This window comes from Grammomys surdaster, unplaced genomic scaffold (genome assembly GCF_004785775.1).
Source record: "Grammomys surdaster isolate TR1022 unplaced genomic scaffold, NIH_TR_1.0 174, whole genome shotgun sequence".
Classification (NCBI taxonomy): Eukaryota; Metazoa; Chordata; class Mammalia; order Rodentia; family Muridae; genus Grammomys; species Grammomys surdaster.
In genome coordinates this window covers 15432964-15457913 of record NW_021604622.1, presented here as the reverse complement: position 1 = coordinate 15457913, position 24950 = coordinate 15432964, and the positions used below count along the sequence as shown (strand labels likewise).

The window sequence follows — 24950 nt, the reverse complement described above, 5'->3', positions numbered from 1 at the left end:
CAAAGATTAAAAGGTTTTTTCTTTTGAACACTCTAATAGATTGCAAAGCTTCATAGACACATAAGTGAGGTAGGAGTCAAGGGGAAGAATGAGCTTTGAAATAATCAAGAAATACCAAAGTTTCCATTTCTGTGCATTTTTAAATTTAAATGTGAGTTTTTCATTTCTATCAAAACCATTATATTTGAATGCCAGTGGTGTAGCACTTTAGACAGAGCTTGAGACACACTTCTCTGAAGAGTGAGTGGGTATTATAAACCTTGAATCTTTGATGAACACGCATCTCTCTGATGGTAAGAGCTCATCCATTAGGAGTCAAATGAACAATACAAGCCACATTGTGAACTCGTCAAAACCAGTTTGTCTTAGGAATCAAGAAAGTCAGAATGCAATTAAAAAATAGCAAGCCCTGAAAATTGGATTGTAATTTGATGATTATAAGTTCTTATTTAATTTTCCTTACTGTTGTGCTCAAATCAAGGCCATAAAAATGTCTTTCTATTATTAGCTGTTCATTTAAAGAAGAATCCAAAAAGACAAACTATTTTAATAAGATTATTTCTATTATTGTAAGCTAACGTCCATCTGTTTTATGTTTAGCCAGTATGAAGCTTAGTTAAACAGTTATAATCACCCTAATGAGCTTCTATCTCCACGTGACTTTCTGCATGTGATATATTTCTGTGTATGTTCTTCCGTAGTATTCACTGAAAAACTTACAGAGTACACACTCATTTAACAGTCACAGTAGTTATTCAGGCATGATGGCACACATTTATAATCCCAGACCTTAGAAGATTCATGAATACAGTTTCTATTGATAGTCACTATAATTTTCATTTGAATTGTCTTATCCAGGCTCCTGCTTTCAAAGGTTATTCCCCAGATTGTTTTGTCATTTTGTGGACTATGAAAACTTAATGAAGTAGCACTTGGTAGGCAAAAGTAAGCCAATATGTAAAAGCCATGATAGGTTTTCGCCCCACCCCACCTCACTCCTTTGGAGGACCAGTCCAGTTTGCTTTTGCTGTCCCCTGCTTATATGATATGAATAGTTTCTACCTCACATTCAAGCTGCTTTAATTACTGCCATACCATGTGGGTTTCCTATTAAAATAGAGTTTGCACATCTGAATATATGAGCCAAAAAAATCCTCAACCACTATCAATTAAAAACAAACACACCAAAAATCAAACAAACAAAACTCCTTCTTTTCTCCTTTGTCACCATAATGGAAATAGATATTGTAAGCAACACAGGAACTCATGGCAACATCAGTGTTCATTGGTCCATTGTTTACAGATGGGCTTCTCCATGTTGTACCTTTGTGTCTCCCCCACACCATTTAAGCAATCCGTAAGGAGTGAAGAAAATCATAGTCCTTTGCTTCTTGTTATCTTAGCTTCAGATATATGAGAAAAATTTATGTTGAAGCTGAATTTTCCAAATTAAAATGTTTTTTTTTTCTGAACCAATGAGTTTTATTGGGATTTTTGCAGGAATGTGGATGAAGGGTTCCTGACAGGCAGAAGTGACCCAAAGACAGTTGTATCATCCAAAGCCCACCCCACCATGGGTGACAGGTCACAAAATGGTAGGAACCTGGAGCTCACTGCGCAGCCCACAGGCAGGTCAGTGGGTCTGAGCATCTTCTAGGCAGCTTGGCTGGTCTTGGCTTTTTTCAGACAGCCCTGCCCCATCTGCCTCTTCCAGGCAGTTCAGATGTCTGAGTCTTCACCATCTTCTGCCCTACTGGTCCGAGCCCCTTCAAGGTGGCTCAGCTGGTCTGAGAGGATCTCTCAACAATCATTAATACTTATATATACTTGGAGTGGAAGGAATCTAGTATATCTGCTCACTTTTAGGGACTTCCTGAAACCTTTGAGATATTTACTTGCTAAGGCTAAAGAGTGTCCCAATAGGATGAATTTTTTTGCTTCACTGTGCCTTAAGCTTTCCTCCAAGATGAAAGCTTTTATATTGCAGGAAACTGCTAGGCAACACTGTTCTAATCCACTCTGCAACACAATTCCTCTGTATATCTGGACCCATTGAGCTAAGAAATATCCCAGAGGTCCCTAACCAAGATGTTAGAAGACTAGGTCTTACATTCAGGACTAGATCTCAGCATTCCTTAATTCACTCTCCTTGTGTTTAGATGATTCACAGGAAAAGCAGCCAGAGCCACTTTCCTTTTCATTTTAAAAATAACTCACAGGAACATAAAGAAACTATGTAAGACTGACTCTCCCTCAGTCGTCTGAAGGGCCTTCTTACACGTAAGCATGTTCATCTCTAATACATCTCTGATTTAGGATATTTGATTATTGTACATATAAAACCTAATTGTTAGCAAAATATAAAAAGCTTAAATAGATGTCAGGTGCAGTTAGGTGTGTCCTGAAGAGAGGCAGTTTGGATGTGCCTCGAAAAGCTTCAATAGATAAGAATGCTAAAGAGTGGAAAGTTTCTGCCTATTTTAAGGCAACATCCTTGAGAGAGGTCTTGTGGCCTTGGCCTCATAGAGCTGGGTGGCCTTGAGCTACCCCACCATAAAGGTTCAGTCCCTCCTGACTTGGTTTGGAACCCTCCCACCAAGACTGTTCAGCCTGCCAAGGGTGTAGGAAAAAAAATTATCTAATATTAATACTTAAAGACACAGAGGCATACACTGAGGTAAAACCTGGTAGCTCAGTGAGGTAACTTTATTCTCTTAACTAATACAAAATGTCCACTTACAAGCCGAATCCTACAATTAGCAATCTCTTTCTATCTGTGTCATTCTACCGAGCTAGTCTACCTTTCTCTTGAGCTCTTCCATTTCCCAGAATCCTGTTTTACCTGTGTCCTCTCAGCTGCTCCCCCTCTGTAGTTCCTGCAAGCTCAAAGAGAAAATCCCTATCTCTTACTCTGTACTCCTTCCTTAAATGTTCTTCCAAGCCAAAAGAGAGCATTTTCCTATCACAGATCTAACTGCTTATCAAAGAAATCTCGAGCTCCTCCCTAAAATGTTTTTAAAAGGTCATCTTTGTCACAGTTGCAGTAAAGGTAAATCCTTTTCCCTCACTCAATAGAATGAAAACCACTGCCGTGTGTTGAAGCCTAACATTCTCTTGGACACATCAAAGACCCAGACATGGAACTGCCCTACAAAGACATGGTGACAATCCAGAAAGGTAACCTCATCCTAAGCCTTGCTAAAAAGATAGGAGACACTATTGTGGATGCCAATAAATGCATGCTGACAGGAGCCTGATATAGCTGTCTCCTGAGAGGCTCTTCCAGAGCCTGACAAATACAGAGGCGGATGCTCCCAGTCAACCTTTGGACTGAACACGGAGTCCCCAATGGAGGCGTTAGAGAAAGGACTGAAGGAGCTGAAGGGGTATGCAACCCCATAGGAAGAACAGCAATATTAATCAACCAGACCCTCCAGAGCTCCCAAAGACTGAACCATCAACCAAAGAGTACACATGGAGGGACCTATGGCTCCAGCTGCATATGTAACAAAGGATGATCTGATGATCTTGTCAGGCATCAATGAGAGGAGAGGCCCTTGGTCCTGTGAAGGGGAGATGTTCCAGTGTAGAGGAATTCCAGGGCAGGGAGGAGGGAGTAGGAGGGTGGGTGGGGGAATACCTTCATAGAATCAAGGGGAGGGGGGATGGGATAGGGAGTTGAGGGGGGACCCAGAATGGAGATAACATAATAACATTTGAAATGTAAATTAAAAAATACCATATATACATACACATATATACATATATACATATGTGTATATGTGTATGTGTATATACATATATATGCATTAGTCTTTAAGCAGATGTACTTTTCCTTCTCAGTGTTCTTGATCTCTAACATAATAGTTTACAGGGTCTGATTCGTTTGGCTTCCGATACTTGTGGCTTCATAAGTCTGCCTACCTTCCTGGATTACATATTCAGAAAAGTGCAATGTTTCCATTTCGTGTTGCTAGTTCTTCCGCTAACATTTTGAGCTGTCTTATTCTTTCCCTAAGGCTCCCGTGCCCGCTGTGTGGCAGAGCGTACGCCATTTGGCTCATCTCCACGCTGACTTGGCTCTGCGGCACACCCTTGGAGTTCTATCCTCATTGTTCCTTGTTCATTTGTTTAGTTTTCAGAATTGTTGTTATCTTTGTTCATTTTAAAATTTTGAGTTAGTGTTTCACTATAAACTTCACAGGCCTTGAACTCAAAGAGACATACCGTCCTCTGCTTCCTGAGTACTGACATTAAAGGTGTGTACCACCATGTCCAGCTATGGGGTGGCCATTAAAACACTAATAAAATTGTTTTGGAGCTTCCATTTCATGTTCTTTAATTATTTTAGGATTAAAACTATGAATCTCCAAAGGGAAAGCCGATTTGCCAGCATAAATTTCTTTAAGTGTGACTAGTAAATATTAATTTTTTTCTAGCAGATTAATAAACTGTCTTGTCATTTCATATGACTTGATCTTCTTAAAATATTCATCAATTACATTGCTCCAAATATATTGTTTCCTCTGATAGTAATTTGCATGTTTCCCAGATTTTTGCATTTTAGTGGAATTAAGACAATATATGTGATTCAGTTAAAAAAATTATCCTTCTTCATGTGGCTTGCCCATATCTAACCTGTTGAAATATCTAATAAAGTTGATTGTTCCCAAGTAAGAATAAAAAAGAATATATGGCACGAGAAGACAATTTTTTTTCTGGGCTTTTAACCTATGCTTTTTATTTTGTTCTCTCTCTCTCTCTCTCTCTCTCTCTCTCTCTCTCTCTCTCTCTCTCTCATTTTGTGAAGTATCCTGACTCCCCAGGTATTGCTATAAATAAATGTCTAGGTAAATGGAATTGAGGATAAGATTCTGAATTGTGTCTGAGTTTCTGAAAATAGTTTTCTGCTGTTGTTATATTTAAGCATCTGTTTTGTCTGAGTCACATCCTAGCTAGCATTCAGAATTTGTAGACAGGGTAAAATAGCAGCACCATCAAGACAATCTTACTCAGGTTTCAAAGGCAAGGGTCAAGACAGCCATCTACATAATATCTCTAAAGCACATTTCTTAAACTAGGAATTATAGTAAAACTGATTGACTTAAAAGCCACATGGTAAATCAAAGAAAAAAAATATGATGCACTGAGGAAATCGGTTTCTAGCTCAACAGTCATCTACAACATGCAATTTTTACTTTGAAAAAAAATCTTCATTATTTCATATATATATACTGGAAAGCGAAAATCAAGAAGAAACAGATAATAAAAACAAACCACCACAACTCTAATGTTATCCTTAGTGGTTAAACTGAAATGCAAATTGAGTTTCCAACTTGGCAGAGTCTTCCTATAAAGAAGAGCTATGCCTAAGGGGAACTGGGACTTAGAGTGAGGATGAGAGGAGAGACCCAGTGAGTCTGAGAACATTGAGTTCCTAAAGTCTGATGAGGCTTCTTTCCCAGTAAAACTAACCTATGTTCAGATGAAGAAATTAACCCGCATTGCCTAAGGGAGTGGTAATGGCCTCCCCTTAAGCAGTTTATTGGCAGGACTGCTGAGTTTCCACCTCACTACTTCTCTGATTCTAGTTCTGTTAGTGGAGTTATGACCCAGTTTGCCTTTAAAGGTGAAAAGCAATATGTCATTCATGAGAAGGCACCAAAAGAACCATTTTATTTTTCTTATCTATCTATCTATCTATCTATCTATCTATCTATCTATCTATCTATCTAGATAAAAAATCTGGGAAATACATAAGGCTAGATTAAGATACTACAAGTGTACAATAGTGGGGAAACAAAAATAAAGATGATGAGATGAATCTACTAGCACTGGAACAGTTAGCAGAAACTGCATTTAGTACTGTAGGTGGTAAAGTTTAAATGCTGGCCTTTCACTTTCTTCATTAAACAAAGCATGGAGTAAATCATTATCCAATTAAAATGAATGTAATATACTAACTTGCTTTGTTTTATTGCAGAAAAAGGTATTGAAATGTTTAAGGAAAGTAAAATTTACAAAGAAATTTTTATATTTTTTATTTACTCATCTATGGAGGGACACAGGAAACACTCTTCTCCATCATTGTGGAAAACACAGTCTGCAGATGAAATCCAACTTCCAAGTGATCACTTTGCTATAGAGTACAACTTTAGCCTGTCATTGCATTATGATACGTGAATACGTTATGATTAATTGGATCTCTGAATGACAAAGCAAAATGAAATATTTTCAAAGTGAAAATGAGGTTTACCTTGTCACCTTAAAGGTTACTAATGAAAAGAACAACGATGATGTTATGAATTTCAGACCTAAGGCATTGTCTAGGTGATCAAGCTCTTACTAGGAAGAAGACAGAAGAAGCTAACATATAATGCTCATATTAAAATTCACTAAAACTAGAATAAATGCCATTAATTTCTTAGTTAACCCATATACCTTAGTGTATGTGAAGAGAAACGAACAAACAAACAAACAAAAAAACAAACGTAACCCAAGGCTTAAAATACAGAACCATTAACATCACAAAGTTGCTGCACCTGGTTTCTTTTCAGTCTCAAAAACCCCTTATGAAATGATGCATGGAACCATTTGAGAAAGAACCACATTGCATATCTCTATATTTATACCCTCAGTCATTCCAAAATCTCTCATAAGTGATCTTCAGTCCTATAGTACTATAGCTGTACACCACCAGCAGCAACAACAAGTCATCCTCATTTGGTGACTGAAAATGGCTATGAAGGTACACTAATTATAAAAGAGTGAAATTGCTATTCTGTTCTATAAGGAACAAGGAGCTCCTGTAGCTTCGGTGATAACTGGAGCTTAACTCCTCTATTTCATGGCTTTGCCTATTGTTTCCACTCCTTCCTAGTCTATTCATTTCTCCAATCTAAAATTTACCATTGAAATAAATAGCCTTGGAGGCCGGTAGAATCTCCAAATGGCTTGCCTGATTCACAGAGCAAGTGCTACTATGTTGAGAAAGGTCAAGTGCAAACCATTATTATGGTTGAATTCCTACAGGGCTTACAATGATTAATGCTATCAACAAGGACTTGAAAGACATGAGGCTAGTGATCAGATTCCCATTCAACTTTCCTGTTTGGCCTGGGGAGAAGACAGATGGGTTTTGGATAATGACAATGGATTATCATAAACTTAACCAGGTGGTGACTCCAATTGTAGCAACTGTACCAGATGTGATTTCATTGCTAGAACAATTAGCATATCCCCTGGTACCTGGCATAAGCTATTTATATAGAAAATGCATGTTTTAGTACTGTGGGAAAATAACTAAATTAGCAGTTTGCTTCTGGATTCCAAGACCAAGAGAGTGAACCTACTATCCTCTCTTTGGAGTGTATTAATTCCCAAGTTTTTTATGATAATAGAATTCCCAGATATCTTGATCATATTTTCCTTTATTAGACAACATGATACCTCATACATGGATAATGTTTTGGTGGTTGGATACTAAGAATAAAAAGTAGCATACATTCTATACTTTTAATAATTTACTTATGAACAGGATGTGGTTTAAAGGTGGCAAATGGTCAAAAGATTTCTACACCATTGAAATCTCTAGTGGCATTGGAGAATGATGAGATATCTCAGCTAAAATAATACTGATCCTTGTGATATTGTCTGACCAAAAAAATGGCATGGAGTGAACTTATCATTCATGTCTGTGTGCATGTATGTATGTATGTGTGTGTGTGCGTGTACATGTACTTGTGTGTGTCTGTGCGTAAACCTTTTTTATTTTCTGTGTGGATATGGTTTCAGAGATGAAGTTTTCCTTTTACTTAAGTCACTAGTTCTTGTCTAAAGGTAAGACTAATTGAAAATTTCACCTTTCCACGGTTACATGCCTACCAGTATTGACATCCTAGTCTTGTTTGCACAGGCATTCTTAAGAAAAACTGTCCTATAACTAATTTAAAGATATGCTTCTTCTACATTCTTTCTACTACATCTTCTCCTATGTTCCCTAGTCATAGTTGCAATAGCTGTGATATAATTTTATCTGTTGGGGATGTTAATCTCTACATTGTTTCCATTTGTAGTTTTCTGTAATGGCCTCCATTTTGCTATAAAGAGAGATAAATTACACTTATCCAGGAGCGGTAGTTTTGCACAAAGTGTGCCCTAGGCTGTGCACTAAATTTATATCTTGATACCCATAGATAGGTTCATCTCCCATCCCTCATCACTTCACCACAAATATTTTTTTCAGTAAATAGAAGTTTAACACAGAGATCCATAACTGTCCCACTATAGAAAATTATGATTTTTTGATCAAGCAAACTGTAAAGTGCACATAGTATTACATGATGATCAACTAAAGTGCTATATACCCTGCTATAATCCTTCTCATCCGTTTATGTTGTTCATATGTATGTTTTAAGGATGACTGTCTGGGATTGGATAGTTTAAGGAGGATACAATCTTTATGTAAGATTAGTCCATTCTCAGCAGCCAGTGAGTTTTTTAGCTCTTCATCCAAGGAAGAGACATTATGAAATTTCTCCCATCAATGTTGACATATCAGTTTGTCTAATTTTATGAGCTTAGTTTAGACAACATTGTTGAGAGATGTAATATAAAAACAAAACCCTGACATATGTAAAACAAGCTGTCTTGAAGCATAGTTCTTGATTCTCTGCTCTTACTAGTTTTCTATCTTTAGTTTTGTTGTTCTCCCTAAGCCTTGGGTATACAAATTGCCTTGTAGATGAATCCATTGGATTTGAACAAAACATTGTCATTTTTCTCTGATATTTTATTAGTTACAATATAATAACTACAAGAGTATCCACCTGCTGCAAAAGAAACTTCTTTAAAGAGAAGCAAAGGCTGCATTTATCATTAGATATAAAGATACAGGATGAAAATTTGGATAAAAGATTGCAGTTAGAAATTATAATCATTTAGGAAAGTGACATTAGTAGGCTATTCTTTAAAGTCCATCTCATTTCCAGCAATAAGTAGTCAGTTCCCATTAGACATTAATTCCCATCTATTTGGGAATGCTTTATCCCTATAAGATGGATTTTGGTTATCCCCAAGATAAAAGTGCCTTGGTAGCACTATTGAAGATATCACGTGGTTCTAGTCATTGCTGTGGTCCACAGGCTTTATATCTTGGCAGAATTATTAAATGCCTTTCTCTCTTGGTAGCTTTCATAGCATCTTTTTATACTATGTGAACTCATTTTCAGGGAGGACACTTCCAGATCAGATTCAGCTCAATATCTTCAAGTCCAGTGTCTGTCAAGTGTGGTGTTATAGGCAGTAAGACCTTACCTTCAAGCTCCGAGAAGCAGTAATAGCACTGGCAATAATTTACATTGTTTTTGGAGTCTCTTTGACTCCTCTGAGGAACAACCCCAAGGGAATTTTCTTATGTTTATCACTGGGTTTTTTTTTCTTAGAAAGCACACTGGACTCTATTTTTCATAATTCTATTAAAATAAATTCATATAAGTATGTACATATAATTATTTATGGAACATAACTATTTTTAATAAACATGAGATGATGCTTCCCTATTGCTTTTTTCAAAAATCTTTAGAGTAATTTATCTCTCCCTACTTTTGTATTATCCTTTCTCTGCTTTTAATGCCTCATCTACTGTTCATAATCTGAACACATCTTTTCCATTATCAAAACAATTTCAAAAAATCTGTCCATTGTACTAAGACAGAAAATTATTAAAATTTTAGCACTTGAGAAAAAATATTTTTCACTGCAATGAAACTTGGTTATTTGACTTAATACATAAGTTTTATAATTTCCTGTCTGTTGACATTACTTGACTTTTTTAGAGCCTTAGTTTTTTTATGTTTAAAATGGAGATACTAATAAAAATCTTCATAATTCTATTTTGAAGGTTATGCAAGTTTATCTATCTAAAGCAATTAAAACAGTGCCCAAAGGAAGTATTTAATAAATTTACCTATTATAATTGCAACCTGGGGACCTTCAAATTTCCATTTATCCTCACATTGTCTCAAGCGATAATGAATTCTACATCAACAATATTTTAGGAAAAGGTGACGGATTGGAAAGCATAGTCTACATGTGATTTAATTTTATATATTTCATTTAGAACAAAAATTTGAAGAATTACTGTTCACTGTAGTCCATCCAGTTGTTAAAATGACAAGTCAGTAATTTCTGTAAGAATAAATGAGCAGTATTTTCTAGAAGCATATGCCAAGGCTCTGTCAAAACAGTTTTATAGACATGCAGTTACTTCAACTTGTGCAAATCCAAGTACTTATGGGTCAATGTGCATATTTCATATTTTCCTGATTTTATGACTTTCCTGTCTTTTTTCCTTGTGCTTTAAATGATAAAATCCCAGAATGTTTTTTCAGTTAAAGTATGTATTAAATTTCAAAAAACAATCTTAGATTCATCGTGAGTATTTTACTAAATCAAAACCTTATTTTGAGGAAAGGACTGTCATTTTAGTTGGATATTCCTACATTTTCTTCAAATAGAAATACACTAATATTGATCATAAGCAATGCCATAATATGATTGTCCTTGAATAAGTGCCAACTTTAGTATTTTTCAATGCTAAAATCTACAATTAAAAATGCTTTTTTATGGCTTCTAAACGATGCCAGGTTTTCACTTAACTAGATTGCATGAGGGAACTTTGGGGTACAGATAAATTAAGCTCATTACATCTCCTAAGACATGATTTCCAATAGGAGATATCTAATGATTTTATTTTTCTTTTATGTTTTCCTAAAGAATAACAGAATCTCAAACATGAGGCTCACTGATAGCATTCACCTGCTTGGTATTTCTCAGCTTTCTATTTTCCTTGGTCTTCAATTCTACATTTTTAAACTAATTAATCTTTATAAGCAATCTCAAAGCTTTTTTAAAAAGATCAGGAATGTAAGTATATTTATGTGTGTTTACACAATGCATAAAATGCCTTGATTTAGCTCTCTAGGTTGTCATAATTCTATTCCCAAATCCAGAAGCATCAACATAGAGTTATTTAAACTTTAATTTTCTTATGAAAAAGAAATCTTGGTAACTATTGTTTTACTACATTAGAAATCCATCTTGGCATGAGAACTATATATACCCATTACCAATGTGAGGTCACATATCAATAGAAAATGGTAATATTTAGATGCAATAGATTAGGTATTAAATCTACTCACTTTTAATCCTATATTTATAAATAATGTATTCTTCAGTCTAACATTTAATTACATACTGTCATAAAAGGTTCAAAGATAAAATTCTAAAATATTAAGGAATAGTTTTCAAAACTAAATCCCTAGATCCCATTTGTATTCATTGGAAGGGAAAATGAAACTGTACAAGAACAACATAAAATTTGTCTAAAATATTTTACCTTATCACCTACAGTTCTCATATTTAAATGTATATATCTGACTTAGTAAAAAAACAAAGACTATGATGGAAATTTCAGGCAATGTCAGAAAACATATACTGAGCTATAGTAGTTAATATCTTTGGAGAAGAGTTGGAAAGACATACTCTTTTGTCATTACTCTGGATTTCTAATACTATTAAATGAATAATTAGATAAAGCACATAGAATTCATATATATATATATATATATATATATATATATTTTTAATATACAGTATATATATATATATATATATATATATATATATATATATATATATATATATATATATATATATACATACATGCACACACACACACATATATATATATTGTTAGGCTTATATAATACCATTGGCTGATCAGAGAATTAGAAACTGTATGCATTACAATCAAGGTAGTGTTATTTTAGGGCTATTTCCTCAAAAGTGTATAAGGGAGGTTTTGTGGTTCGTGCTAATGTAATTGGACTCTGGTCTTCAGTGTACTAATGCCTGATTCATTTATCTTTTATGGTCTACTCAGCTTCCGGGTTTTCATAATGTTTAGTGTAAATAATAATCAACTATTATAATTTCTTATATACTTAGCTTTGAATTGCTCTGTTTCTTTTCTTGCAAATTCTATTTATAGTTTTATTTCGAACTAAGTTTATGCCTTTCTAACAACAGGTTGTAGCAATATATTTATAGATTTATATACATGTGTGTGTTTATTTGTATGTGTGTTTGTGTATATAAATAATAACCAGTGAGAAAGAACTCACAAATTTGAGATGAAGTGAGGGACAACATCTCCGTGAGATATGAATTGGGAAAGAAAGCAATGTAGTTATATTTTAATTAAAGTTAAAATCATGATAACAGGTTTTCTTTAAAAATTCACACCATCAAAGTTAATGGAAAGGTTTTTTTTGTTTCTTTTTTTTAGAAAAACATACTTTCTGTATATTCTGAAATGGGTAAAATTTTAACAAATAAAAATGAGGAGAAATATTTATGCAATTGCTAGACTATTTTGGTAAAATTGTCTTGTATAGATTTTCCAAACTCATAAAGCATTTTAGAGTTATTTCTTATTAACCAGGGATTTTAGAGATCAATCAAATTTCATTAAACAAAACTGAATCTCAGCAGAGGTGAAGACCTAATATTCCATTTTGCTGGAAAATGACTCAAAAATGGGACTATGAACTACCCCTCAGGACAGAGAGAACATCTTTAGGAAAGAAGTCTTTAACATAAGACATGATAGGGAAATAGGTAGGCTAATCCTGTCCCCTAGCTCAGTCCCCATAATTAAATCTATGGATAAGTGAAATTTAACTGAGTCTTCCCACTTTTCTCAGAAAGTGTGAGGCTTTTGTTTTTGTTCTGTTTCCGATTTATTTATTCATACATTTATTTATTTATTTCAACTTCCTATTTTTTCGTGCCAGAGCTGTTCAGAACTTAGTAAGCCTTTCTCCGGTACTTCAGGCTTCCACACTCTTTACTAAGGGCATGTGACCATTTGTTGCCCTGTAGCAGACCTCTATGCCACCAGAGCAAAAGGCATGACACTTTTTGTTGTGTTGCTTGGGTTTTTTTATCTTTATTATTTTTCTTTTCTCCTCCATTTTCTAGGCAACTACACAGCTGATAAACTTTATTGTTTGTTTGTCTTTATTGTTCGTTTTTCTTTTAAACTCTAGTAATACTCTTTTCTGGACCAAAAAAAAAAAAGAAGTCAATAAATAGAAGTACTGTACAAACAAGACGGAGGCTGTAACGAAAATGATGCCAAGCAAGGTGAGCTGTGTTTGATCCTGGAACCTACAGTGGACAGAGACAGGAGACTCGCCCAAAGTGTTTTCAGACTGCTGCATACATTGTTTGGTACTTATGTTCAGACAGAGGAACAGATAAATAAATAAATAAATAAATAAATAAATAAATAAATCTTAGAGAACTATTGTTGAAGCATAAGCAAGACACTACAAACATATTAAAAATAAATTCTATTTAATATGTCACATTTTAAAGGGAAACCATTAGGAATACCAATTATAGCATTTATGCTTGGAGATTTGCCCTTGATCCTGGAAATGGACAGAAATTACAGACTGTCTGTGAACAAGAGTGCACTATACTCTGCCCATATTTTAATGTAGTTTAAGCATTTTAAATTCATGTCTTCGACAATAGAAGTCAAAATCTATTTCATCAAAACAATGGGGGAATTTGAAAAATAGAAGCAAAGGGAAGAAATGGATATTACAAGGCTTACCCAGGCCAGAGTCAGGAAGAGAAACCAAGTCTGTTGGATTTCAATTACAGTGGTCTAGTCACTGGTTTGTTCAACTCCTGTGCAAACCATCCACACACATCACACAATCGTTACTCCCCTTTCCTATCAAGAAGTTGTCAAAAGAAACATGGCATTACCTTTCCCACATACTGAGGTTCGGATCCCATGTATTCTTCCAGCACAAAAAACTGATTCCATACCCAGCCACGTTTAACTCGTTGGAGATGGGATCGTCTCCCTGGAAGGTGGATAACATTTTCTTTTGGTTCTGTGGATAAAGTCTGTTGTGGCTGCGGCTGAAGTGATGTTAGGAGACCTCCATCAAACAGGATCCAGAGAAGCAGGTATAAAGAGTTCCTTGTAAGCATTGGCAAAGGCTTTCTCCTACAGAAGAGTAATAAATACTCCAGTACTTAATGTAAAGTGGTGGGATCCAGGGTTGAGTGGTATCTGTGATCAATGAGCTTTCCGTTTTAGTAGAGTGATGGTAATTTACACATCGATGCTTTGGAAGTTTCTGGTTTATGACATTCCATCTAAGAAGACCTACAAAACAGATAAGCAAACATACATTAAATTTATGTAATCTCATGGTGACTTTCAAGGAAACTATTATTCTGCTAATGTGTATAAAAACAAAAGGAAAGAATTCTAAACTACTTGATGGATGGTTGATCCTCTTCAACCTACTACAGTTTTGATTAATTGCCTAAGTTTTATGCTTACTTAAAACTATCAATTACAATGAAGAAAAGTGAATATTTTATACAAAATTAATACACATTTATACTTATTGATCACCCTAAAATGGGAAGAAATTAATATTATAAGAGTGAATTGCTGAGTTAAAGTAGCATTTGTAGTTCATCCTTCTGCATGGGCATCATTGTTTCTGTATAGCTATCCTGTGAATTTGAAACTTAAAACATCTTAAGCATTCCTTCTAGTATGCAACAGACAATGGTACATGTTCTTCCATAACAAGGAATGCTAAGAAAAATGATCTTCAAGCATTCATAAGCTGTTTTGGCCATAGCTAAATAGACAAAGGTTGAGAACAAAATATCAAGATCAAAAAAAAAATTTTTTAAGTACTCTTGAAGTCAGACAATTGAAAAGATCATACCTTAAAGTTTGAAGATAAATCAAATGAAAAAAGAATGCTATTTCTGCAATGGAAATGGTTAACAGGTCACATCAATTCTGAGCCTTATATTTTAAAAGAAAAAAAGATTTTTCTATACTTTGTAAACCAAAAACACTGAATGTGTGCAAATTATTTTGTATATGGTTCATGTCTAACTGGGAAAAATGGAGTCCTGTTGAATTATGCATTTCAGTTCAGGGAGCTTGTATTCTTTTATTATAATAAGCATTGAGAGACAGAAAATGTTCAGTAAGTAAATCTAACTGGGTAAGAATGAGGACAAATGTTTATACCCCAGAGCCCTTCGAGAAGCTTCTCATTACATATCTATGTTGTAACCTCAGTGTGAGGGTGAAGGAGGCATGGTAGGTAGCTAGATACATGTCCATAAAATGTAATCAAAATGGGAAGTCCTAGGCTTCATGAATATGCATACATAAAGCACACACACACACACACACACACACACGATCAAAATAAAGAAATAAATATAATATGCATGTTAATACAACACTATTTTGTTAACCACAATAAGTAAGCATTGATATTAAGGAAGACACAGCCTTTTGCTTCAGTTAAGAAAGAAGCAGGAGGATTATAAATAGAAAAAATAATAGAGAACAAATTATACGAATTTAAAAACCTATATAACACATACAGTTATTAAGTAAATATATAGCATCGTTTCTACTTTCTGTAGCAATGTATGCATTAGCCAGTGTAGTGGTAGATAGATGATAGATAGACAGATAGAATTTTGTCAGCCTGTCAATGTAATTCAGCCCTAAACTTATTCAATTATAGGTTATTCTGTGCTGTCAAAGTACTATTCATAAATCTCTAAACATCTGCTATGGTAACAAGTTACTGTGAATGAGATAAAACATGTGGTGGACAGTGTTCAAAAATCTCCTCTGAGTGCATTCTACATGTGTACTCTTGTAAAAATAATTTAAGCAGGATGTGGTATTTTGTGTCGTTTATAATTGTGAAACATTGGTCTGACAAATTCAAAATTATTATTATTTTGTCAACATTTAAAATTCTGGACAAGATAGTGAACACATAATGCTAACTTGCATTATCCAGTCTAATATGGTAACCACTTGCAATAATTAGACTATTTGTTTGAAATTTAGGAAGTAGTTGTCAAATGTGAACCACTTTTTAAAATTCAAACAAAATATATAATATGCAATAACTCACTACAGTCTCAATGTTTATTACTTGTTAACACAATGTGACTCTTATTTAGATATATTCTGTCACACACACACATAGTTTTATATACATATATATGTATATATAACTTGGGAATGTAGCGATATTAACTCATATTACATTACAGTTGACAATAGTGAATATAGCAGCACATGTAGACAACTGTGATTTTGAATATAAGCACTTTAGTTTTAATACTACTACTACCAAAGAAACATTCACATTATATATATATATATATATATATATATATATATATATATATATATATATACTCTTTTGTGTATATTTGCTAGTTTGGTAACAGATTACTAGAAAATTAAAATTAGGTACACACGCAGCTCATAGTTGTGGTTTATTTTACCTTCTGTTGGATATTATTACTTAAAAAGAAGGATAATCAGAAACTATGCCCTCAACTTCTATATAATAATTTTATGTTTGACATTCACAAATAATATCTAGCATAAACTACATCATGTCTATGACCATATCCACTAGATGTTCAGTGAATATTTCCTTCTAGTTTTTATTTGCTTGCAGAGGCTAAAGATCATATTGTTCTAATACATTTTCAAATTGAATTGGCTAAGCTGAAAAATATTTCATAGGCCAACGTGATTACAAGTTTTGTCCTTTAAATGGAAAAGAATGCTAAATATTGTCATGAGGTTCATATATACTAGTCTTAGAAAAGTCCAGAGAGGAACACAATGCCGCTGACCTCAGATCTGAATCTTCCTTGTTCCTTTCAGATTTTACTACACACACTGACATTATTATTTGTTTTGTCCTTTCCACATGATTTCTGGCTTCCTTGTTCCCTTTTCCTCAGCTTGGCTGGTTGTCCTAAGTTATATCTTTCCTGTCAGAATATTTGTCTTTTTATCTTAAAGTAGAAAGCTATAAAATCTCACAACTAACTGAAGGGATACTTGCCAATGATGACTATTTTGGGAAAGAGAGTCAAGATTCCTCAGAAAAACAGCCCCAGAGAGACTACTCAAACCCACACACATATCAGCAGCACAAAGTGGAATCAGTGAGTTCCAAGAGAGAACTAATGAGAGAGGGAGGTATAGAGGAAGGGACAGAGGGAGAGAGAAAGAGAGATAAAGGGAGGTAGAACATGAAAAAGAGAGAGAGAGCAAGTGAAGTTTAGAATGGAAAGTGTAGAAGTGATTAGGAGATTAGGGGATTTATTGAAGGGAATCAGTGGAGTGTGGATTTGATCAAACTACAACATATTCATGGGGAAATTACCGAAGAAAATATACACTGATATACTTTTCAGAATATTTGCTACTTGATTTATTTTTACATCATGGATAGTGAGATACATAATCTACACATAATCTTATGTCTTTTTTTTCAATCATTATACTACTTTAATGTAAGAGTTTTTGGAATGTAGCGATATTAGCTCATATTACATTACTGCTGACAATGGTGAATATAGCAGCACATGTAGACAACCATGACTTTGAATACAAACACTTTAGTTTTAATGCTAATGCTATCAAAGGAACATTCATATGTCTGACTCTGCTCATTCTTTGGAATGTACTATATAAAGAAGAAAAGCTACAAAGAAGAAATTGCATCTGGTTTTACAATTTTCGTCTCCATGTTCTGCAGTATTCTAACAGCAACCCTTTATGGATTCCAGGGCTGAAGAAGAAATACTGTAAGAGAGAGAAAGAGAGAGAGAGAGAGAGAGAGAGAGAGAGAGAGAGAGAGAGAGAGAGAGAGAGAGAGGCAGATATCTGTTTCATTCTGTATGTGACCAGCAGTGTGTTTAACATCCTGGTCTTGAAGTATCGTCTGTGTGGCCCATACCTATAATTCCCAATTCCCATGTGCAGTAGGTGGAGACAGAGGAATCAGGAGTTTAGGGCCATTCTTAGTTACATAGGAGACTCAAGGTCAAAGTGGGCATTTCACATGAGAACCTTTCACAAAACAACAACAAGCAACACAACAAACCACATACAAACTTTCACTCTCTTTCTACCAAAGGAATGAAATCTAAGCTTTAACAAGAATTCTTGTCCCAGTTTTGTGTGTGTGTGTGTGTGTGTGTGTGTGTGTGTGTGTGTGTGTGTGATACCACAATCTCTTTGGCTTTCTTCTTTCAAAGTTGTCATTGTTCTAACTCCATTTCATAAACCTAGATTTGAATATATATGGTCTCTATAACACAAAACAGAGGCAAGTGGTGACCAAGTTCCCTTTCCTCTTCAAGAAGAATGAATTACTCATTCTTATGATTGAAATTCCATATGTATCTTTCCTCCGCCTTTCAGCTTTCTATAAATTAAAAGATGACCATAAGCACTGTGGGGAGAAAAATCAGACATCTCACCTTTTGGCTATAATAAAAAATAAACCAACTTTTCATTTTTTAAGGAAATATCTTGAAATTGGTTAGGCAAAAATATAGAACTAATTATCCAGACAGTACATTACTGGTTCTGAGAAGTATCCATTAAGTATCTATGGAAAAATTACTTATTGAGGAAGCATTTCTAGCCATTAAATATAGACTCTGTTCTACAAAATGCTTCATATTCTACATCTGCAAACAGCAGACATAATGTTTACATTATACCTATTTCATAGATGAAATAGTGTACTATAGAAGTCAAACATGTAGCTATCATCAGAGTTAGAAAAGCCCTAAGCAGGATTTATTTGAGTAGAGTAGTGCTGGGACTCACACCCTTCAATACTATACTGTGCTACTCAATTGTTATGTAGCAAGAAACCTGTTTAATAGTTAAACTCCAAACAAAACAGAGAGTATAACGAAATTGTTTCCACAGAACTGAGAAGCCATTACAGAATTGTCCACTGTGAGTTTTCCTGGGCACACTTGGCTCTTCTGTGAAACAGGGACATTCAAGCTAACAGGTTAACGTACACACTTTGAAGGAAAGAGATCTTGCCTTCCCACCTTTCACCTTTGTAATGTGAAGAGTTTGCTTAAGTCTAGGATGTAGAAGAAAAATAACCACTACTTGACAAGTACTTCATTCCCATGATGGAAAAATGGCTGACAATTCTCAAAGGTCTCCCAAAAGCTCAGCTCATTAGCCCAGCAAGTTTTCAAAGTGGTGATAAGACCAGGAGTAACCCTCTAACAGCACAGCTGAGGTAAGATCATTTCCTGCAGTGCCTGGCTTCTCTGAAGCTAACCTGAAATGTGCATACAGTTCTGCAGTCAGAGATGTGAGTTCATGACCAGCCTAGTCGTCCTGACAGCTGGAGAACTTAAGGATGACCTCCAGACTTGGAAAGATTAAAAATAAATAAATTGATTAATTAAATAATTAATAGAAAGACAGACATTGGTGGAAGGCACATTTCTGTCATGTCTTTAAAGAAATCATGTCACTGCATTTTGCTAAGTTACTGTCAAGTGGTATTTGGACTGGAGAAATATAATACACAACGTTCTTCTATGTGTAGAGCTGCATCTGCAGTTGACTTTACACTTCATTCAATTAGAACATGTGTACAAGTACATCCGGAGCTCATCTCACTGTTTAATGATCATGAACTTCATATAAATTCCTTCTAAGTTTTCAGTTCTTCAGTAAGCAGATAACCCCATATTTTCTGTGTATGATGATACTCCCAGCAGATCCCTGTCTCTGATCATATTTGTCAAAAATATGTCTTTTAAGATGTCAGTCACAGCAAAGAATTGAAGGAGATGGAGTGAGTGCTTTTTTGTTTGTTAGTTTGGTTTTTGCTGTTTTTGTTGAAGTTGTTTTTTTTACAAGAATTGGAAAAAAATTCTGTTGATATGAAATGTAGCCTAATAAAAGGAAAAGCCATCAAATCATTAACATGTCTATGCTTGCCCCTTGATGAAAGGAATTTTGATAAAAGTAATAGCAGACCTCTTTTGTGCTGTTAAGCATTCTATGTAACCCTAGAAAGCTTAAAGAGAACATATATATATATATTTTTTTTATAAGGGGATTGCCGCAGGTGTCCTTTTTCCCATGTGCCAAATCTCACATAAACTGGTTAAAAATGTATGCTTGCCTATTATTCTTAATCTTGTGTGGAGCCAGAATGGCTTTCAAAAGATTTCTGTAGCCTGGTGTGAGTCTGTGGAGGCAAACATCCCTTTTAGCGGAGAAGAGAGATGAAAAACAGACATCATATATCAGAAGCGTGGATGCTGTGTATAAAACATACACTGACAAAAACACTCTAACTCTGTCTCTGATGCCCAGAGGGACCCCAGTACTGCACTTCCTTGATGAAGGGCAGACTCCCTAATAAATTACACTGAAAATGCTTTTCCCCAGGTGAAAACTCTTTAGGATCAATTTTCAACAGAGATGCAGATTATTTGTAGCATTTGAATACAGCCCATCATTAGATAGTACCATTTTAATTTGCAATAGTAACTAGAATTCAAACATTAAAATAACATAAGTGGAAGTAGTAATTATCCCCTTGTCAAAATCTGGTCAGAAAACTGATACTGAGAGGACAACCTACTCCATCTTAGAACTGGCCTCCATCTTAAAAGAAAAGGAAATGAAAAGGCCTGAGAAATTGACCTGCAGCTGAAATCAAATACCAGGAAAGACCCCACAGCTTTTCCTCTGGCAGACTTACTTTCTATATACTTCCTAACAACAGTTAATCAAAGATCAGTCTGATTGTTTCAGATGTACTTTCAGATCATTTGTTATTGTATATGGTCTTCCTTCAGAGCACCCACCTGTGAGCTTACAATAGTCATCCAATTAGATGCTTGCCAGGATGGACAGCCCCCCACCCCACTTCCATTTTCAATAAAACCTTGTCTGGATGACAGTTTAGGGCTGTTTCACCAAACTGTCCTGTGAGCTGGTGGTGAGTAAGCCTAAACTTGAGTTTGTATAAAGAGACCCTAATGTGACTGCATCAGAAACAGCTCCTTGGTGGTCTTTTGCGATTCACAAATACTCCTTGGCACAACAGTACAATTCTGAAATTATTAAAGTGCCAACCATCAACTTAGTTTTCTTCCATGCTATCCTTTGTCTTAAAATATAACATAATATCTAATTCTACTTTGTAAATTATATCTTCTGAATCCTGTTTAATTCAGATATAAATATAAACAGTAACTTCTAAAGATTCCAGAGAAGGCAAATAACTCAAGCCTGTAATATTTTGACAGAAATTTTGACAATTTTTTGACAGAAAATATTGTTTGAAGATTTTTAACTTGTATATTTATGGAAACTTTTACTCTACATTCTCACATTAAATTTGCACTTGAATTCATTTAAGAGGCTAACAATACACCAGAACTCTACTGAGTTTGAGTCAAACCCATGCTTGAAAAAATGTTCTGTGAGAACTTTGTGGTAGCGAAACCTGAACACTTCTGTTTTAAGAACAGAAGTAGATTCAGTGTGTAGATACTTTTATTGGCATTTTGATGCGACTAAAATGTCTATAATAGTTGTAAAGCATACCTACTAAAGTACATGATCCTATTCCCAAAGAAACTTGCTACAAAATTAAAGATGAAGCAAAGAAAAAACTGACTCGGACAGACAGCCCTCACTCTGACTAAAGCCCTATCACCTTTTCTGCTCCCTTATGTCACAAGGGTCTGGTACATTTAAATCCATGAGTTAATTACATTTCATATATATATATATATATATATATATAATTTTATTTATATATGTATTTTATATACATATATATGTGTGTTTATGTTAAAAAATGATAAATATGTGATATATATTGCAATGACATATCATGTCTTTTCTCCTTTTCTAACTTTTCTAGGACAGAAACACCAACTATATACTTGAAGGATTTGAAGGCACTTTTGTACCTTTCAGAAAAGCCTAAGTGCTTTTTGAGTAAATCATCCTGTAATCAACCCTGCTAATTAAGGTCTAAGTCTACTGTGACCAGATAGCTGATCTGAGCATGGCAAAAAATATTGGAGGACTCATTTTAGCACAGAGCTTCCCCTTCTTTGAACTTGGATAGAGATCCCAATTCCACACACTCTCTACCTGGGGAAAGTTGAACAACTCTTGGCAGACCTGCAAAGTTCTTCTACTCTGAATAAGAATCCACTCAGCAAGTCCCTGGGATTTCTGGAATGCAGCTCCATACAAATGAGGTGTTCACACAAGTTTACACTGAAGCCAATGAATTTCCTTTACCCTAAAACTCCCTTTCACTCTCCAAAATCTATATACACCCCTGGTTCACACCAAATAAAGTATATGTGTACAAGCCCATAAGGAATAAAGGTATGAGTACAAGCTAAGATCATCTATTAGAGCTGTTTCAATGAAAATCTTCAGGGAAGGCCTTAGTCTAAAAGAACAGTAACACCAAGATTTTTGGAGAAGGTCTTCTTCTCCTCTTGTCCCCCTACCCTGCCAGCACTCATTCTCAACAGAAGATGCAGAATCCCACCCTTCCAGGATTCTCCTTCATCCATCCAGCCTGCTCTGCAGAGGCTTCTGGATATTCTGTGAGAGAAGAAGCAGAGGGAACCACAACTGGACCTCAAAACACATACCACATTCTGGTTCTGATCTTGTGTGACTTTACTCTCAGAGTCATGATTTGGATCAGACTGAGTAGAGAGAATTTGCAAGCTACCAGGCAAATCAAATGTCCTGTCATGTCCCACAGCATTCTCAGTAGAAGTGGAGCTAAGAGAGAGCTCGATTTTGAATTGGCACATGTACATTTCTTGGCCTGTATGTTGGTACGTTGTATCCTGTTCTCTTGCTTCAAAGAAGATGTCATTGTGGACTTGTCTGAATTGCAAACTGATATCATACATTTGAGACTTCACTTCCCTGATAACATCAGAATTTACCCCCTTGGCTGCTTATAGGGCTGCTACTCAGAGAAATAATAACCACTGAGGTTGACAGAGGATTGAATGGTGAAAAGGAGTGGATATAATTAACAGAGCAATTGGTATATGGTTTGTTGTTGAATTGATAGCTTGATATTTCTTTCAGAAGGCCTTCACCTTAGAAAAGTGACTATAAGATGCCACTATACATGCAAAGTCTCTGAAATAAGAATGTTTCACAACATTACTGGAAGTGAATCACAGTTTATCTTCAAGTAATTCATTCCCATTTGAGTGTCAAGTTCCTCCCATTTCCCCCAGAAGAAAGAAGTACTCTGCAATTTGAAACCATAGGGCACATCTAGCAAACAATATAGAACAATGTAAAACCCTTCTTAAAATAAATAGGAATAAATGAATAACTAGGAATAAATAAATAAATAAATAAATAAATAAATAACAAAGCAAAAGAAATCTACGAGTAAAAGTAAATCTTTCCTCTCTTATGTGATTATATTGGGCTATTAGTCACTTCAATGAGTCAACTTCTGCTGCCTCTTATAAGTAAAACAAAGATATTTGTATAGACTGTTGATTTAGTGATTATAATTTGTGAATTCTGTTGATTCTAGCTTCATTTTGTGGTTGTTCAGGAATCTAAACCATGCCAAAGGCATGAGGTTCAACTGATTCGAAAATGACTACTACTGTTTCTTCTTACAATCCAGAAAGAAAACATTGGGAAAAACATGAACCTCAACAGAAGCACTTAACCAGCTCTCAGAAACAACAACCAAAAATTAAATGATAAGATATAATATTCAGTCATATCATTATAGCATTTAATTACATTTAAGATGAATTACATCCTAAGATAAATGCAAAACTCATGCTAATATTATAAAAATTGATTTAAAAATAACATCATCAACAAAAAATTCCTAAACTGTTAAAATGTTTGTGTGTGAATTGACCTATAAGATATTTTATCAACATTTATAAGTACTTGCCAACAAAAAATGATCAAAAGTCTATACTGTGAATTATGTAGAAAGAAATAACATGGAAGGGAAAAGAAGGAAATAATTTGAGTCATATTAGAGGTGTAGTGTAATGGGTACAAACATTCAGTATGATGAATTATTGGCTAATTTATTCGCTCAAAGACACAGTATTGCCATATTGGACACTGACTGGATAAAGTAAATATATGACCAGAAAGTTTAGGGCTTTGAATTTGACACCAATTCTGAATGACCAGAGTAAGGAACAATGTTCCAACATAATAACCAGATTAAAAAAAGAAGAAAAAAACACCAGAAAGCAGATACTGAGAGAGCTGAGAGAAATCGTAGGAGAATAAACTCAGATTATATATAGTTATAGCAACATGATAGAGACTGTCAGAAATGTCTACATGTCACATGGGATTAAATATCACTTTTCATCTAGTGCTGATTTAAGTTGTCTGGGTTCATAGGTAGCTCCTACAGAGCTACAAGCTTACCTTAATCAGTAACATATATATATTTCTACAGACATATTTGAGATAGAAAATTATTAACCAGGATTTTACAAATCAAGAAATATTTTATCTGTTTAAAATAAATAGAATTTATTAATTAGTTCATAAGAAAATACCTGAATATTAAACTCTGTGTAGAATAACCTTTCTTGTGATTTATTGGAAGGACAGTCTATGCTCAGGCCTAGAAGTGACATTATAGGATGTTTCTTAGGTATTAGGCAGTGGCAGAGAAGGGAGGAGGAGAAATTCCAGAGTCATCACAGAATGTTTCCACTTTAATGATTCCAGACAGTTTGCAGATCAAACAAGACTCACAATACCCTTCTTATAATTTGCATTTTCTCTAGGGTGAACTCATGATGTGCCAAATTCAACATCAAATGTAAATCCCCAAAGTGTTCATATTAGCTTCCACACAGTTTTACTGGCTTGCTGTCACTAAATTTTTTCTTGCTTGCCAATGAGAATTTTTTACAATTTTATTTATAAT

At 34.8% G+C, this 24950-nt stretch overlaps 1 protein-coding gene across 2 annotated transcripts in view; it reads right to left on the bottom strand.

Moving 5' to 3' along the window:
• Positions 1 to 14076, bottom strand: part of Cdh12 (cadherin 12) — a 273111-nt gene extending 259035 nt beyond the window's left edge. For both annotated transcript variants that reach the window (XM_028767598.1, XM_028767599.1), the window contains exon 1: positions 13846 to 14076. In XM_028767598.1, the coding sequence (XP_028623431.1) occupies positions 13846 to 14076 (231 nt within the window). The remainder of the gene's footprint in view (positions 1 to 13845) is intronic.
• Between the last annotated feature and the right edge of the window lie 10874 nt (positions 14077 to 24950).